This window comes from Andrena cerasifolii, chromosome 1 (genome assembly GCF_050908995.1).
Source record: "Andrena cerasifolii isolate SP2316 chromosome 1, iyAndCera1_principal, whole genome shotgun sequence".
NCBI lineage: Eukaryota > Metazoa > Arthropoda > Insecta > Hymenoptera > Andrenidae > Andrena > Andrena cerasifolii.
In genome coordinates, this window is record NC_135118.1 from 17,402,334 (window position 1) to 17,417,104 (window position 14,771).

General features: G+C 40.6%; 1 protein-coding gene across 4 annotated transcripts in view; it reads right to left on the bottom strand.

Moving 5' to 3' along the window:
* Unc-13-4a (BAI1 associated protein 3) overlaps window positions 1-14,771 on the bottom strand; it is a 139,364-nt gene that overhangs the window by 25,563 nt on the left and 99,030 nt on the right. For all 4 annotated transcript variants that reach the window (XM_076810922.1, XM_076810939.1, XM_076810929.1 and 1 more), the window contains exons 4-7: window positions 8,317-8,488; window positions 2,073-2,240; window positions 1,149-1,215; window positions 443-632 (exon numbers count right to left, since the gene is read on the bottom strand). In XM_076810922.1, the coding sequence (XP_076667037.1) occupies window positions 443-632; window positions 1,149-1,215; window positions 2,073-2,240; window positions 8,317-8,488 (597 nt within the window). The remainder of the gene's footprint in view (window positions 1-442; window positions 633-1,148; window positions 1,216-2,072; window positions 2,241-8,316; window positions 8,489-14,771) is intronic.

The window sequence follows — 14,771 nt, forward strand, 5'->3', positions numbered from 1 at the left end:
TGTAACGATCTCTACAGCAGCCTAGAGAAAGATGAACATTCGAACTTCTCATGGGGAGCAGGTTTTTATTCAATTACATATCACGGTATACAGCTAAAGCAGAGTCACAGGGATTAAGTTCTACTCAATTGCCGTCCAATTTAGTTGTGCAACAAGTATATGTATATATTTGAACGCTTAAAGGCAACTGCTTTTAATCTAATATTATCAGTCTTAAATAGCTACACGAATTAAATTCCATAAAATTCTAATTGCAAACCACGCGTGGTCTTGATCCAAGTACCAACGAAGTTCTACTTCCAGAACTAAGCGTTGCAGAATAAACTTTCATTTTAAATCCACATTTGTTCTACGTGAAAGTTTGAAGATTAGAAACATTTATTAGAGCACGCGCAATCGATCACCGAATTGTCCAAACGGGAGCCCCGTTTCCTCGACTTACCTATGGTGCTTCCGCAGTTTCTCGTGGTGGGAATTCTCGGTTTCAGCCCCGTCGGAAAGGGCCCGTGTTGCTTGTCGCGGCCACGCTGGGGGTGAATGGGGCGAGTGCGCCGTTAAATTCGTCTGCGGACTCAGCGGCGCACCTGTATTACCCGGCTGGATTCCCAGCATGCAATAGGGATCGCTGAATCCTGCGGAAAATAGAAGACACTCACATTTGGGACAATTCCAGCTGGAGATACGCTATTACTGCACCGCGTGGTACAACAATATTATCACAGGTACGAGAAATAACAAGTGCAGTGTATTTAATGTCATCTGAGGGTGGAACTTTAATAAGATTTCATGGAATAAAGAATTCTCTCAACAAATCAAGTATCAAGGTTGTATTTAATCTTAATTAAATACACTTGTTTGGCATTAATATCTATGTGGCAGAGACCGTTGCCAGAATTGTTAAGATTCGCCATCACTGGGTTTGCATAAGACCTCAAGACTGAAAGTATTGAAAAGATGCACGCAAGTTGGAAGATACGCTCCTTCATCGGTGCTCGCGTCGAAGTTTCTGACATCGGTGACTCTGACGGGATTACACTTGCGATTGTTGTAGGAAATTCATATATGCCTTTGTCAGCTCGATAAACCTGTATCGACGGTTCGTGGGAACGTGCATGGCTCTGGGAGAAGTGTGTTCAACAAATTCTCACCGTTCGCGTCTTTGGCTTCCAGTCCCTCCGCCTCGACCACCTCCACGCTCAGGACAACAATGGGAGGCTGCAGTAGTTATGTAAAAAAGAGCCATATTAATATAGCTATGTTTACAGAGATGAGTACAATTTTTAGAGAAACCTCCACCTGCATATTGCTTTCCATAAGTACTTAAGAAGAAAAGAATACAGAAAGGACATTGTTTGAGGTCATATTTTATTAAACGAGTTGGATTAAATTGAAATTCAGTTTTACAGTAAAGTCTCGCTATGGGCTCGCCTCAACTATGCGTTAAGGGCTCGCCTCAACTATGCGTTAAGCGCTCGCCGCTATTCCCCATTGCCGTCTGCTAGAGTTGGGCATTAACTAAATAAATAATTATTTAAATAACAGGCCGAATAAAAGTTACTTATACTTTAAATTATTCGACAAATAAAGGTAATTTTTATTCGACCAGAATGTATTCGACACCATATAAAGTTAGAGTTAAAGTTGAAAAATTTATTCGACGCTAAAGTTGAAACGCTCGACGAATAAGGAAATTAACTTTATTCGTCAAATAAAGCAATTTACTTGATTCGTCGAAAGTTGACGTTATTCGACATAGGACGCATAATTTTTTTAGCTTTTATTCGTTATTCGAAATTTTTATTTAAATAAAAAAATGCGCTCTTTCGGCGGCACGGAATCGTCGACGAAATTCTTTAAGCGCTCGCAGCCAGCCCAGAGCGCGAGCCCATAGCGAGAGTTCACTGTACACCTTTCGAAGTCACTAGCAAGTGAAAATACATTTGAACGTGCTATTCGTAATTCCGTAAAAATATTTGTAATTTCCAGGCCTGCGGACACACGGGAACTGAAGGACACGGAAGCATTGTCCTTTCTCAGCGTCGCTGGTAATAGGAACGTTTAGAGGCAAGTACCTTTTCCTCGGAAGCGATATTCAGATAACGGCGATGTTGATCCTGCGGAACGCCGAATGCCTCTTGCGCGTACCTATAAAGATCCTCTTTGTAGTGCGCGTATTGTCCTGTGCTGGCGCCCACCGTGTTGGCGATCGTGTAAAGGACTTCTATGTACAACTGCTCCAGCTGAAACAATGTTTCAAACCGTACATCGTACCAGGCTGGTTTCCAAATGATCTGATGTCGCGCTGCAAGTTCTGCAACATTCCGGTTATCAATTTAACGTCGCAGTACGCGCAGGGGCTTGATTTTACGCCCGTGTCCCGTAAACGGGGGTTAAAAACGGATTCTCTCCGCGCTTGAAATGTCGAGGGAAATTCAGAAACACGAGGATTCTCTCGGCAAACGCTGGGAATATAAACGCACAAGCGGAATTATGATTTTTGGTTTCGCTTTTAGCACAGTGCTTCCGTCCTGTTTCGTTCTGTTTACGAGTTTTTTCCTTTCGACATTTCTGTTTATTTGCAGAACTATAGCCGCGTATTATTTAAAGGAAAAGGGAGGACGGGTAAAACGGATGGGTAATGGTGGGAGTTGAGGAATGAGAATTTGACATGCCTCTCGCGGATTGTACAAGTTTGAACTCTATATTCCAGGGTAAAGTACGGTACTGGAAATATAATCCTACCGTGGAAATTAATGTTCTCATTACTGTCATCATAGCTGCGTTTGATGTATTAAAATATCAGAAATAATAACGCGAAGCCTCGTAATAGGATAACACAGAGAAATATAATTATATCTCCCTTTCGTTGATAACAAAGGTGTCTTAACAAATTTATCATTTTTATCGCAGCCATTGTCGATCGTCACGAGTTCCCCCCACAAAGATAGATCAAATAATCGTGATAAATTCAATAAATTCGAATAAATCTGATATCCTCAGTACCCACTTAATTTTCTTTGATTAATAAAGATTGTTTGATGTATATAAACCCACAATTTTCTATTTATTTTCTTTAATTGGCTGACGAGAAACGCTTCGCTAGATTCTAAAATCCGGCTCGTATGCATAAATTGCTGGCAAGCCGTGTCCTTTATTCCTCAGTGATTTCCTTCATCCCCGCGTTGAATTGTTCGTGTCCGGGATTAATGGAAACGTTAGCGATGAAAGTTTGGGAAAGAGAAAAAGGGGAAGGCGGCGAGATTAACAGTTACAGTTGAAACGAATGTGCCAGTGGCCGAGCGATAAAGACGAGAAAAATATCTGAACGCGTAACGAAGTAGAATTGCTCGTAACCGCTCAGACCGCCCGACTATGCGCGGAGGATTCCACTGAAATCTGACCTTTCACAGATTTCCAGCTACACGGACCCTGTAATGTTAAACCGTGCAAATGCCAGATTCGAGTTGATGAATTTTACATGTAACGAACTCATACGATTTTACTAATTTCATGTTATACTATCCTTCCGAAGGAAAAGCGTAATATTTTCTTGAGGACGAGCTTCGAAATTACGGTAAACATTATACGCTTATATCGCAGAGTATTACATTCCCCCTTCTGTTTGTGACGATAGTCGCGGAAAAACCTTCTGTTTATCGGTAAAGATAATCAGCACGCGTTAAAGAAGCACATTGAAAAACACCGCGGGCGAACTAAAAGATTCAACGATGAAAGGCCGCTATCTTCAATCATCTTCTCGAATAACAGCCTCGACGCAAGAAAACAATGTGGAAGATATAAATCAAATGGTTATAAAGTTGTCCAGCAAGGGACGATGTGACGCGCGCGCACACAGAGACGCAAATACACGGAGCAGAAATCAAACACGAGCCGACATTAATGGTATCAGCTAGCCTGTACCGTCATTGGTGGTCGCAAAATATTTATCCTCTGCAGGCATACATCTCCATCGCGTTTTATTTCTCTTTTGCGAAACGTTCGCCATTCGTGGACGTTGAAAACTATTGTCTAATAGACGCGTCTTCTGAATTTCGAAAAAATCTCACCTGGCTCTCAAAGGAAGTATAAAACACAAATGTTGTAAGCGGGAAGCGAAGTAGAGGGCGCAAGTTGAATGGGACATAACGAAGTCGTTGATTTTCTAAAAATACACGGCTTCCTTTAACGAACGACGTATCAAAGATCATTCCTCGCGTATCAAAGGCACGGGGACCACGGCGATAGGACAAGTAGGGATAATTGGACTGTTCGCTTCGTACGAACTTTTCGTTTCCCCCACTCCTAGCATAATTTCCCACGTCTCTCCGGTTCAACAAGGCGCGGAAGAGAAGCCGTAACAAGTTTCAGTTGGAACAATGAGCGGAAAACGATCGCGTTTCCGTTCCCTAACGAAGTGGAAGAAGAAGAATCCGCTTCGTGTCTCCTTGGGGAAAAGAAGCTGGGACGAGTGCTGCGCGATTTTCTTAACGATTCGACGGGATGCCTCTGCATCGCGCGGCGAAACGGGACCACTATTATTCCTGCCTCGCCATGGGACGCTTTTTGCGCCACGTTTTCTTAGAGACAATACGGCGATCGGTTACATTACGGAACACCAGCTTACGATCATGGAAACCTGCAGGATGAAGACCAATGGGGACATAGCTACTGTAGGTAAAATTCTGTTAGAGTATTCGTTTAGAGTAAGTAGAGATTTAGACAACTTACAAGGGATGATCCCGAACTCGAAATTTTAAAACATTCTGAAACTTTGTAAATATGTAAGGGATTTCCATTGTGATTACAACGCAATTTTTTTGCTGCCTAAATACACTAGAAGGGGGTGAAATTAACCCCTGGAAATTCTGCTATTTTCTGATTTTGGGTTATAACTCGCGAACTTGAAGAGATAGAGAAAAAGCTTCGCGACAAAAATTACTTCTTTTAATTAGATCTATCATTTGGTAAAAATATTTTACAGTTCACGAGTTATAACACAAACTTGGAAAATAACCGGGTTTTTAAGGGTTAATTACACCCCCGTAGAGTGAATTTGGGCAGCAAACAAAAATTGCGTTGTAATCAGGAGGAAATTCTCTACATATTCACAAAGTTTCAGATTTTTCTAAATTTACGGGTTCGGGATCTTCCCTTGTTAGAGTAAATTGTGGAATTTGGATTGGTCGACAATTAGTTGCTACATTCAGCGACAGAATTCAAGAACGTTCAGGAGTGTGAGATCAGGAACCCCCATAAGAGGGAACCCGGAATAGGAGACCGCGGAAGGTCGGCTTTGGCGACATTGGTAAGGCGGCTGATTAGTAGCGCGGAGGACCCGAAGATCGTGGGTTCGAGTCCCATCGCGAGGCCCCCCCCTTTTTTTCGAGGCTACCGAACATATAGGAATTACGATGCCTATTCCTACAAAAGCTTTTAATGATAATTTAATTTGAACTCAAAATTCACTGATGGAAGATATTAATTGTAAATCGCTGCAATGTCGAAAGCTCAAGGACTAAATGCTCTTAATCAAGGAAACTCAGTGTGAAAAGATCCTGACCCCGAAAGCTGGATGGAGGGAGGAATGCTCGAACGTTGCGAGAGGGCAAACAGCTGTAATATCGAAAGGTCATGCAAAAAAAAAAAAGGACTACGATCCCGGGGAAAAAGTCTGACCCCGATAGCTTTATAAGAGAAAAAAGCTTTGATCTCGAAATTGCAGAGACCGAAAAGTTGTAACTGCGAAAGCTAAATGAGCAGGAACCTCTGACCTTAAAAGCTTGAAGTGCTCGAATGTGCAACACATGCCAGGTTTGTTTAAGAGTGGAAACTTCTTCCAATTAGGTATCCTCCGGCAGCTTTACGAACGTTACGAGTTTCGTGTGATGCGTTTATCAACTGTTGTGTAGCTCTATCAAAGCACTCTATCATCGTCCAGTTTTACGTTATCGCGTGAACCCGGGTTCCAGGTTGACTTTGATGCACTAGGTAATCCAGGGGATGTCGACTTAGAATCCAATAATCTACTTATACACCAGGGATGGCCAGCGAAAGGTAGGATTATCCTGGCTGTCACAATATGCGATCCAAGCGTTGGGTAGAAAAGAGGTTTTTGAAGCAGAATATACCAGCCGTTCCACGATTTTACTAAAAACTAATATCGTACAGTAATTGTGTGTCTATAGTTCAAGAGTTCTAGAGAAAATACTAAAGATAATTATGTGAAAATAGTTTGGGCAGAACGTAAAATAAATATAAGTAAAATTGTCACCTCCATAGTTGCTGAACCAATTTCTATACCTAAGTTTTCTTCAAGTTATGTAAATTTTATAATCATTACTGATTAATTTATTGTCCGTGTCTGTATTATATATTCTTATTAAATATATACATGGTTTATTATTATTATTATTATTATTATTATTATTATTATTATTATTATTATTATTATTATTATTATTATTAACGGGTACAACCATTTAAATAAATTACTGCAAAACATAAGAAGAAATAAGAAAAACATACTACTAGGTTACAAATCGTTGCACTTAACGTTGATTACGCTTACAAATATATACACATATACAAAACGTACAAAGTAGTGTCACCCCTGACCGCTTTCAAGGCACCTAAACACTGATGTTCCGGAGGATGTCAGTTTATGTATGTATTTTTAAATATATTATTAAATGCTATATGTTAAACATATTATTACAATGCTACGGCACAAAGAAACCAGTGAAAAAAAGCAACGACGTGATGTTAACTTAGAATTTGATGCTTTCGATATTTTAGAGAGCGTGAAACTTCCTTCCAAGCGTAATCGGGAAACCACGTGTCGCCAGTGTTAGCCGATTGACGAACGTTGAACTGGCAGTATCATTAGAACGGCTGTCTTTCGTTTTGATCGAAGCATGCGCCAGTTAAACTGGCCAAGCGTGCATAATATTTCAAGCAGATTGCAACTACTAGGCCGCGTGCAATCCACGTTACTGGTATGCCGTACGTGTTATGATAGATGACAAAGTGTGGTGTTGCATGGACAAAGGGATGTACTCGCAAACAATTTTGACGTTGATATTAACGAACGTTCTCGCCCAACGTAAAATGAAGAGACCGATGTTTCCTTCCCTGGCGATGCAAGGGAAGTTAACCAGAAAGCTCTTCAAAGAAGACACTTTAAGCTGTACGAGATGCAAGAAGCAGTTTTTGGCATACAAACTGGTGGCATTTCACACAAAACCATAGAGTGTAAAATAAGTTAGTAGAAGCAGCCAACAAGTAACTCAGAAAATCACCTTCGACGAAATTGAATTATAAAATTCTTGAAACATAATTACGTGACCAGTCAACTTTGCCAAATAGCTACTATGAAAATCGGTTAATGTTTTATTCGCGGAACGTGTAACTTTCTATAGGATAATTAGTTTTTCCTGGCAGAAATAACACCCTGGCAGGGAAGTGAATTGTTCAAAGTGCCCGTGCAATTAAATTCGATGAGCCGCGAGGTTTGCTACGCCAACTGGAAGTGTTTAACAACTGCACCGCGTTTTAAATGATAGTAGATGGGTACAAGCTTTTGCGTTTAGTAGGGCGAGCGTGCAACGCGCCGCGCGAGCAGTAAAAACCGGAAGCTTACACCAGTTGCGTTTCGTGTAGCGAACTTTCGGAATTACTAGGACGTGAAGGTAGAGTGGTTTAAACACGAGATAGGATTAGTCTCCTAATGCTTTTAGGTCTGCGTTTTAAACTCGACTTTTCCAGCCTTGCACGATACTGAAAGATCATTTCCATTCGGGAACTGTTTCTACATACGTGGCTATGGAATCGAGATTGAAAATCTTTTCTACTACGTAATGAAATTTCTTTCGTCGTTCATAGGGTTGCTAAAGTATTATTACAGAATTCTTGACAAAGACTTCATATTCGTTGCCACTTAGGGGTCGTTCTTAAATTACGTGGGCCTTTTTGGCGGGGAAGGGGTCGCGAATTTCTTACGTTCTGTTACAAACAGAAATGACTTAATCCTAATTTTCGATATGGCGTAAATGAATTGTATAAACCTTTGAAAGAATTTTAATAACTGAAAAAGTGCAATGTAAAAAATACAACGATAGGAAAGAGGAGGCAGAGGTTGGAATATAACATTTCACGAATTTTTATACTTGGAGATTAAAGGGGTAGGAAATCGCCAAAGTTACCCTTACGTAATTTAAGGATGGCCCCTGGCTTTACAGGTCCCTGTATCCTTGTTCAAGTGTTTTAAATTTTTGAATTTGCGAATTGCAGGTTTTCTAGTGCTCGACAAAGTCTTACCTCCTTTTTGGTGAAACGGTACTGTGAGGACGTCAAAGTGCTGTCTCTGGACGGGGGTGGTGGTTCCTTCGCTCTGACCTCCACTTCCTGAAGAACCACGAGCCTTCTATTCTGCTGCTTCCAGGATAACGCGGTGAAACTTTCGAAGAAAGAGCCATCCGTCTCTTGAACCCTGAAAGATCAATTACATTTCAGCCTCGTCACTTGTTGCTCGTCCATTACCGTGCTGTGCTAAGCACAGTGTGATCCGTTAAAAACTGCCATGGGAAATGACTCCTCGCTCGTTCAGTGTACAGAAAAGAAGCCTGCGCATTAACCCGCGCCTGACTCGGGGTAACCAAGCCGTAACACAATGGACCAACCCGAGTCAGACTCGGGGCAGTATTTTCCCTCATAACTTATGAACCAGACATCGTATTAACACGAGTCAAACTGGAAATTAAAGCTAAAGAACTATACTTTTCAGTGGCACTAACCAAAATAATGTTTTTTTGCAAAGTTGCGTTCTTCTAAATATTGTAAAAGAATTGCAAGAATAGCAACTAGTTACGTAGATTAAAAGTAAAAATCATGTTTTAGAGGTTCTCCAGGTTGCTGATGTCAAAATCCTGGCCGTTGTTTGCAGGAGTGAAACTCAGGTTCTGTTTTTGCAACAGTGACCACAAATTTGAAAGCAGCATCCTCAAAAACTATTATATAAGGGGCGGTCCTGAAATTGCTTGAGCGTAATTTTGACGATTTCTTACCCCCTCCCACCCCCAGTATAAGAATTCGTAATATTTGATATTGCAACCCCCTTCTAACACAATATTTTTTACATTGAATTTGTTCAGTTATTAAAATTCTTTTAAAGGTTTATATAACTCATTTAATTCGCTTTCGGGAAATTTAAACTAAAGCTACTTTTCTGGAACATTAACGATAGAATTTGTATTTATTAAAAATTAGGTTAAAAAATATTACGTAAAACGCTACCTGACTCCCCACTGTAAGAAAACGTAAGAAATTCGGGACCCCCTCCCACAAAAAGCCTTACGCAATTTGAGGACGACCCCTAACCTGGAACTGAATGTTTTCCTTCGCAAGGAAAAATTAGTTCGTTTCGATACCGAATGCTGCCATCATATAGCTCCACAAGCCGGTTAAAGCGATCTATTTAGTATCGAGATTTTATTTTGTTTATTACTTTTTAACATTTAACGACAGTGTCATTTTAGCGCCTCTGTAAGTGACAGGGAAAAGGTGTCTAACAACATGTCACAATGTCATTTTAGAGTGATCTTAATTGTCAAATCGTAGATAAAATATCACATGTCAGACAGTATCGCGTGGTGAACAATGGCGCATTGAATGACGCTTGTCTAGCACGCATAATAGATCATGATGTTCTACTTGTCAATATTATCTGTCTGTCGAGTTCAGGTTACTTAAAGAACACGTATATTACTATCTATCACTGTATTCAACTGTTTGTCACATTTAAAAGAAACATGTCCATCGATCTGTTCATAAATTTCATGGTTTTATCCGAATGATTGGTGTCTGATTATAATTTATGATTGGATCAATTTGAAAGGGAGAGTGGATAGTAAAAAATCAGTGTTTTACGCGCTCTGTGTCCATGGCTTCGGGACAAACAGCGAAGAAATGAGATCGCGAACAATCGAGGGTAATTATCGCAATTATAGAAAGCCACTAGCGCGTGCAATTATCACGAACGTACGTTTCCCGTGCCTTTTCCCGATTCGCGTGTGCGCTATATTTCGTCACGCAGCAGTATATCGATCAGTCGACGAGTTTCCTGTTTTTCCATATGTTTTTCCCTGCACTTTTATAATTAATTCACTGCACCACGCACAGGGGAGCGACATAACGAAGCACGCCACGCTCGACTGCAGTTTGGAAATTTTATCGGGGGAATTTTTCGCTGGAATTTGAGCTCGCTGAGTTTTCTCTCAGCGGAAGTATTCGCAGCTCGCTTGGAAATTCTAAGGGCATTCGCTTAATAAATCGTCCAACTCTTTTACCATTTTTCCGTCGAAATATCAACTAATATATCACGTTCAAGCGGATATTTCTCTTAGCTCTGGTACATTGAAACAGAAGATGGATACTTTCCCGTATCTCGTGATCAGGCACACCGTAAAAATATTTAACCGATTATATAACTTAACTAAAATACGCGAGGAAAGTGTACAAACTTTTTAAACACGCGTCACCTTTCAGTTAAAAATGTCGACAAATTCGTTTATATTAGAGAGGGTTGGAGGTGAAACGCAGGGAGCGTCACATGCGGCTGTACCGTAATAATCCAATTACTGCGCGTGAAATATTGTAGAAAATACATTGTCCAACAGAGCAGCCACGCCGTGGGTTCATTCAACCTCCCCAAAATGGAGGCAGTGTTTGATTGGAATAAAATTGAAAACCTTGAAGCAAGAGTATATAAAAGAAATTCCACATCGTTTGGTACAGGTTTTATGCAACTCCGATAACAAATGAGCTATTTATTGCAAATTTTCAATCTGTACCCATTACCTGCTGTTTTGGATAATACGAATCCTCCAGATTTAAAGAATTTGCCAAAAATAGAAATAAAGATTTATCAACTCCAGTAACTACTTTTTAATGTTAAGTCAAAGCAATAATTTCATAAACAGTTTTCTCTAATTTATTTAAAGTTGGTAAAGTTGGTGGAGCTCCACCCCCTATCGCTGCAAAGTCTTCAATGGAAAACACCATTGTTCTCAATAAATGAGCGTCAGACAATTGAAACTTTCCTTCGCATGTAACAATCAACCCCTTGAAGCTTAATATTACTCGAGGCCTTCGAGTGTAACATTTAATTCCTCTAAAAACATTTCCATGTTACAGAATCTATACACATATAGTCAACGAAACGCGCTTTACGTCTGTCAGAAAATCCCTTACACTCCGAATCTCGACCATCAGCCAAGGACCATCTTTAACTAAGGTGACTTTCACGTCGGCGGAATATCGAAGGTTGCCGGGGAAGATCGCGTACTCGTAAGCTCCAATATCAAATCACATTGCTGCCCGAATCTAACGAATCTGAAATTTCCACAGTTGTTCGATTCTCCGCAAACCTTCCACCCCCGTTCTCTATCGCGACGCCATTTCGCGCTCGCTTTCCCGAAACGTCGAGAATTCTTCCCAACAAACTGCACTTTCTTGTGTCAAAATCGTAGAACTTTTAATAGACATAAGATAGAGGGAAAAGCCAAAGTATTGGAAAATAAGGGAACAATATTGAAAAAGTACGACAAACAAGTTTTGACATTGAAAATCTATGTCGAAGTTGATACTTTCGAAGAAAACTGCGGTTTTCCGTTATAATGCGTGGTTGAAGTTTTTCCTTGATTTGTTACGCATCATTTCCTATAGATTTTGACGCGCTGAATTCAAATATGGCCGCAGAATTTGTCTTGCTCTTCAGGATTCTTTTGACAGATTTTCAGAGTCAAAACTTTGTTTGCCATAGTTTTTCAATAGTTCTTCCTTATTCAGCAACAACGTGGCTTAAACCTAAAAAAGATTAGTCTCTCTATTTTATTTCTTTTAAAAGTTCTATCGGTTTTGCCACAAAAAGTGCAAATTGTCCCAGTGCGCGGCGTGGAGCGCAATAATTCTTGCTTGGGGCGAGCGAACGTGCTAAAAGAACAGCCTGCTCGAATGAAGCCAGTCGAAGGGACCCCACCCACCCACTTCCCCCGGAATGGAGCGCGTTAGGGATGAAGGGGTGACAAGGAAAATTGCAAAATGAAAAATATGCAGATAGAAAAGCGCTCTAAGAGGGCGTGTCTTTGAAGGATCCTTGGATGGCGGGGTCTAATTTAAATCTAAAAGAATCAACGCCACACTCAAGTCCCGACGGTATACACTGGAAGCCGGCCGCTACGAAAATGAAGGCGTTCTGCTGGAGCGACGCCGATCGCCGGTGCTCGGAACGTTCGATTAATCGAAATGGAGGAGTCGTTGGAACAGATTTTTCCTTGCCGTCCCTGGGAATACCATTCTGTTTACGTGCGCGGCTCGGAGTCTCGTTCCTTGGGGAGAAGGATCGTTTCCACTGAATCGGCTTCATTCTGGTGGATTGGAATAAACCAGGGTGTGGTTAGGAACGTCTGAGATACTTGCAGGGCAAATTGCGGAGTTTCTTGGTAATGGAAGCATGTAGGGTGGTTCGTGCGTGCGTCTGGGGAGTTTTGCGTGGATGTGAGTCTGTGTCGAGCTGGGTTGTGAATTATTAGAACGTGGCTGGGCGAGAGATTGATGTGTACTACGCACTTGTTAATTCTTATAAATTTATCTGTTGTTGGGAGCGATAGCTTATGTTACCCGAAGGTAAGCTACATTTAAAATGGAATGTAATGGGACACTATGGTAATTATGATAATTATAAATGTGATAATTATGAATCTGTCATGATAATATTGATGCTTAAGGGGTTATACCAGCTTGGCCAGGTCAAGATACACCGCACCTTTGGAAATTTATTTCTAAGTGACAAAAACACGTTTGTCGATTAAAATTTTTCAATTAAGATAGAGACATCTTTGAATAATATATACAATTTTTTTTCAAGTTTTCTTTAGAAAGAAATATGACGGTCGAGGGAATACCATGGAGTGTGCGTGAAGGTAAGTGCACGTGTACGTAAGTATTCTGATGAACAGGCTTCTGAAACAAAATTTTAATAATAGAATATTAAATAAAACTAAGTTGTTCAATTTTATCGATTGGTTGAAAAATAACAAAATAGCTACACTCTGAAGCAAGAAGCTCAGTTTCGCGTGTAAGAAAATCAGTAATCACAAGTCAGATAAAAATTAAAATATTAAAAAATTTTAACGTCGATTGATGGACAACTTAGTTGTACTTAATATATTCTATTGTCAAAACTTAGTTTTATTTAATAGTCTAATATTAAAATGTTGTTTCAGGAACCTGTTCATTAGAAATCACGTACACTCGACAATATTTATTTTTAAAGAAAACTTGAAAAAATTATATATATTATTCAAAGATGTCTCTATCCTCATTGAAAATTTTAATAGAAAAACGGTATTTGTCACTTAGAAAGAAAATCCCAAAGATGCGATATTTCTTGACTTGCCCAAGGTGGTCTAACCCTTGAACGATCTTGAGCACAGGAGAAAAATCTCAGGTCTCCATGAAATTCTAATTTAATAATTTAATGAAGTCACAATTATAATACCGGAAGCAACATTTACAGTAGATCTAATTTTCAAGCAAAAGGGGGCAGTGTATTCGATACCGTGAAGGTAACGAACGGCCACCGTATAGAAACTGAACGGATGCCTTGGCTGCCATGGTTGTTCGTTACTTCCATTAATTGCGAATAGTGCTAATGGACCCACATCAAAGGTGCGGTGCTTGACGTCGGTGTTCTTCTTCGACGCGTGAACCGGCCACGAAATGAGCAGGAACCGCGAGTCGAAAAGGGAAGACGGGAAAGAGCAGTTACGTGCCATGTTTCGTGAGAAGCCACGTGAAAGAACTTAAAATATTCCGCAAGGGGAGAAGGGGCTTTTCGGAGCCTCTAGAGACGCTCGGATCTGAATGTAAGCCCGTTAGAGTTCTTTTGTTATCGTCGCGACGTTCCTCTCCATCCCTCAGAAATTCCTACCTCTGGAGGCGATACTCTCTGGGTGGTCTTAAAGAATTGTCAGGCTGGCACGACTAAAGTGGGTTAATTTCGCGGGCGCGGGGAAATTGTTCGAGACGATAGCTAACGATCCGAGTGAATGGACCGAAGGAACAAAATCGAGGCAGAAAGGAATACTTCAAAAAACGAAGTAAAATATCGGCGGACTCCTTTTACCCTTCTCTATTTTCCAGGAGACACGAAGAGAAGAGTCTTTTAAACGTAGAGGAGCAGCCTAGAGGACCAACACGCAGACACTTGACGCATAATAGAATTCTGAGATTCTTCTCTGATTTATGTCAACAATAATCTTTCAAGATGAACGGCTCAGAAATTGTCCCTGATTAACGTTTAAGGTTCAACGCGATAGTAAAGAGGAGACACGGTTGGATCGAATGCAACAGTTCCATTGATCGTAGATATTTCCTCAATATCTTGCTTATCAACTTGACGATGTGTTTACACACTCCACTGTGCGTTGACAACGAGCCACGTGGTTATACGTTATTCAAGAAGCACACACTGTTACGCGTCGGCGTTGTGGCATTTGAGGGGGATTTATTGTCCCTCCGTCTGGATTTATTATACCGTGATTTGGATTTATGGCGTTTTAAGTAGCCCCTTTAACGGTATATCGTCACATTGAGCGATTTATATGAAACATATTACAATCGAAGTGCTTCTCACGCCGTTACTAATGTTTGCAGGATGTTTCCGTGTAATTCGGCGAATTTCACAGTGGCAGCAAAATGATGCTGAAGGAAAA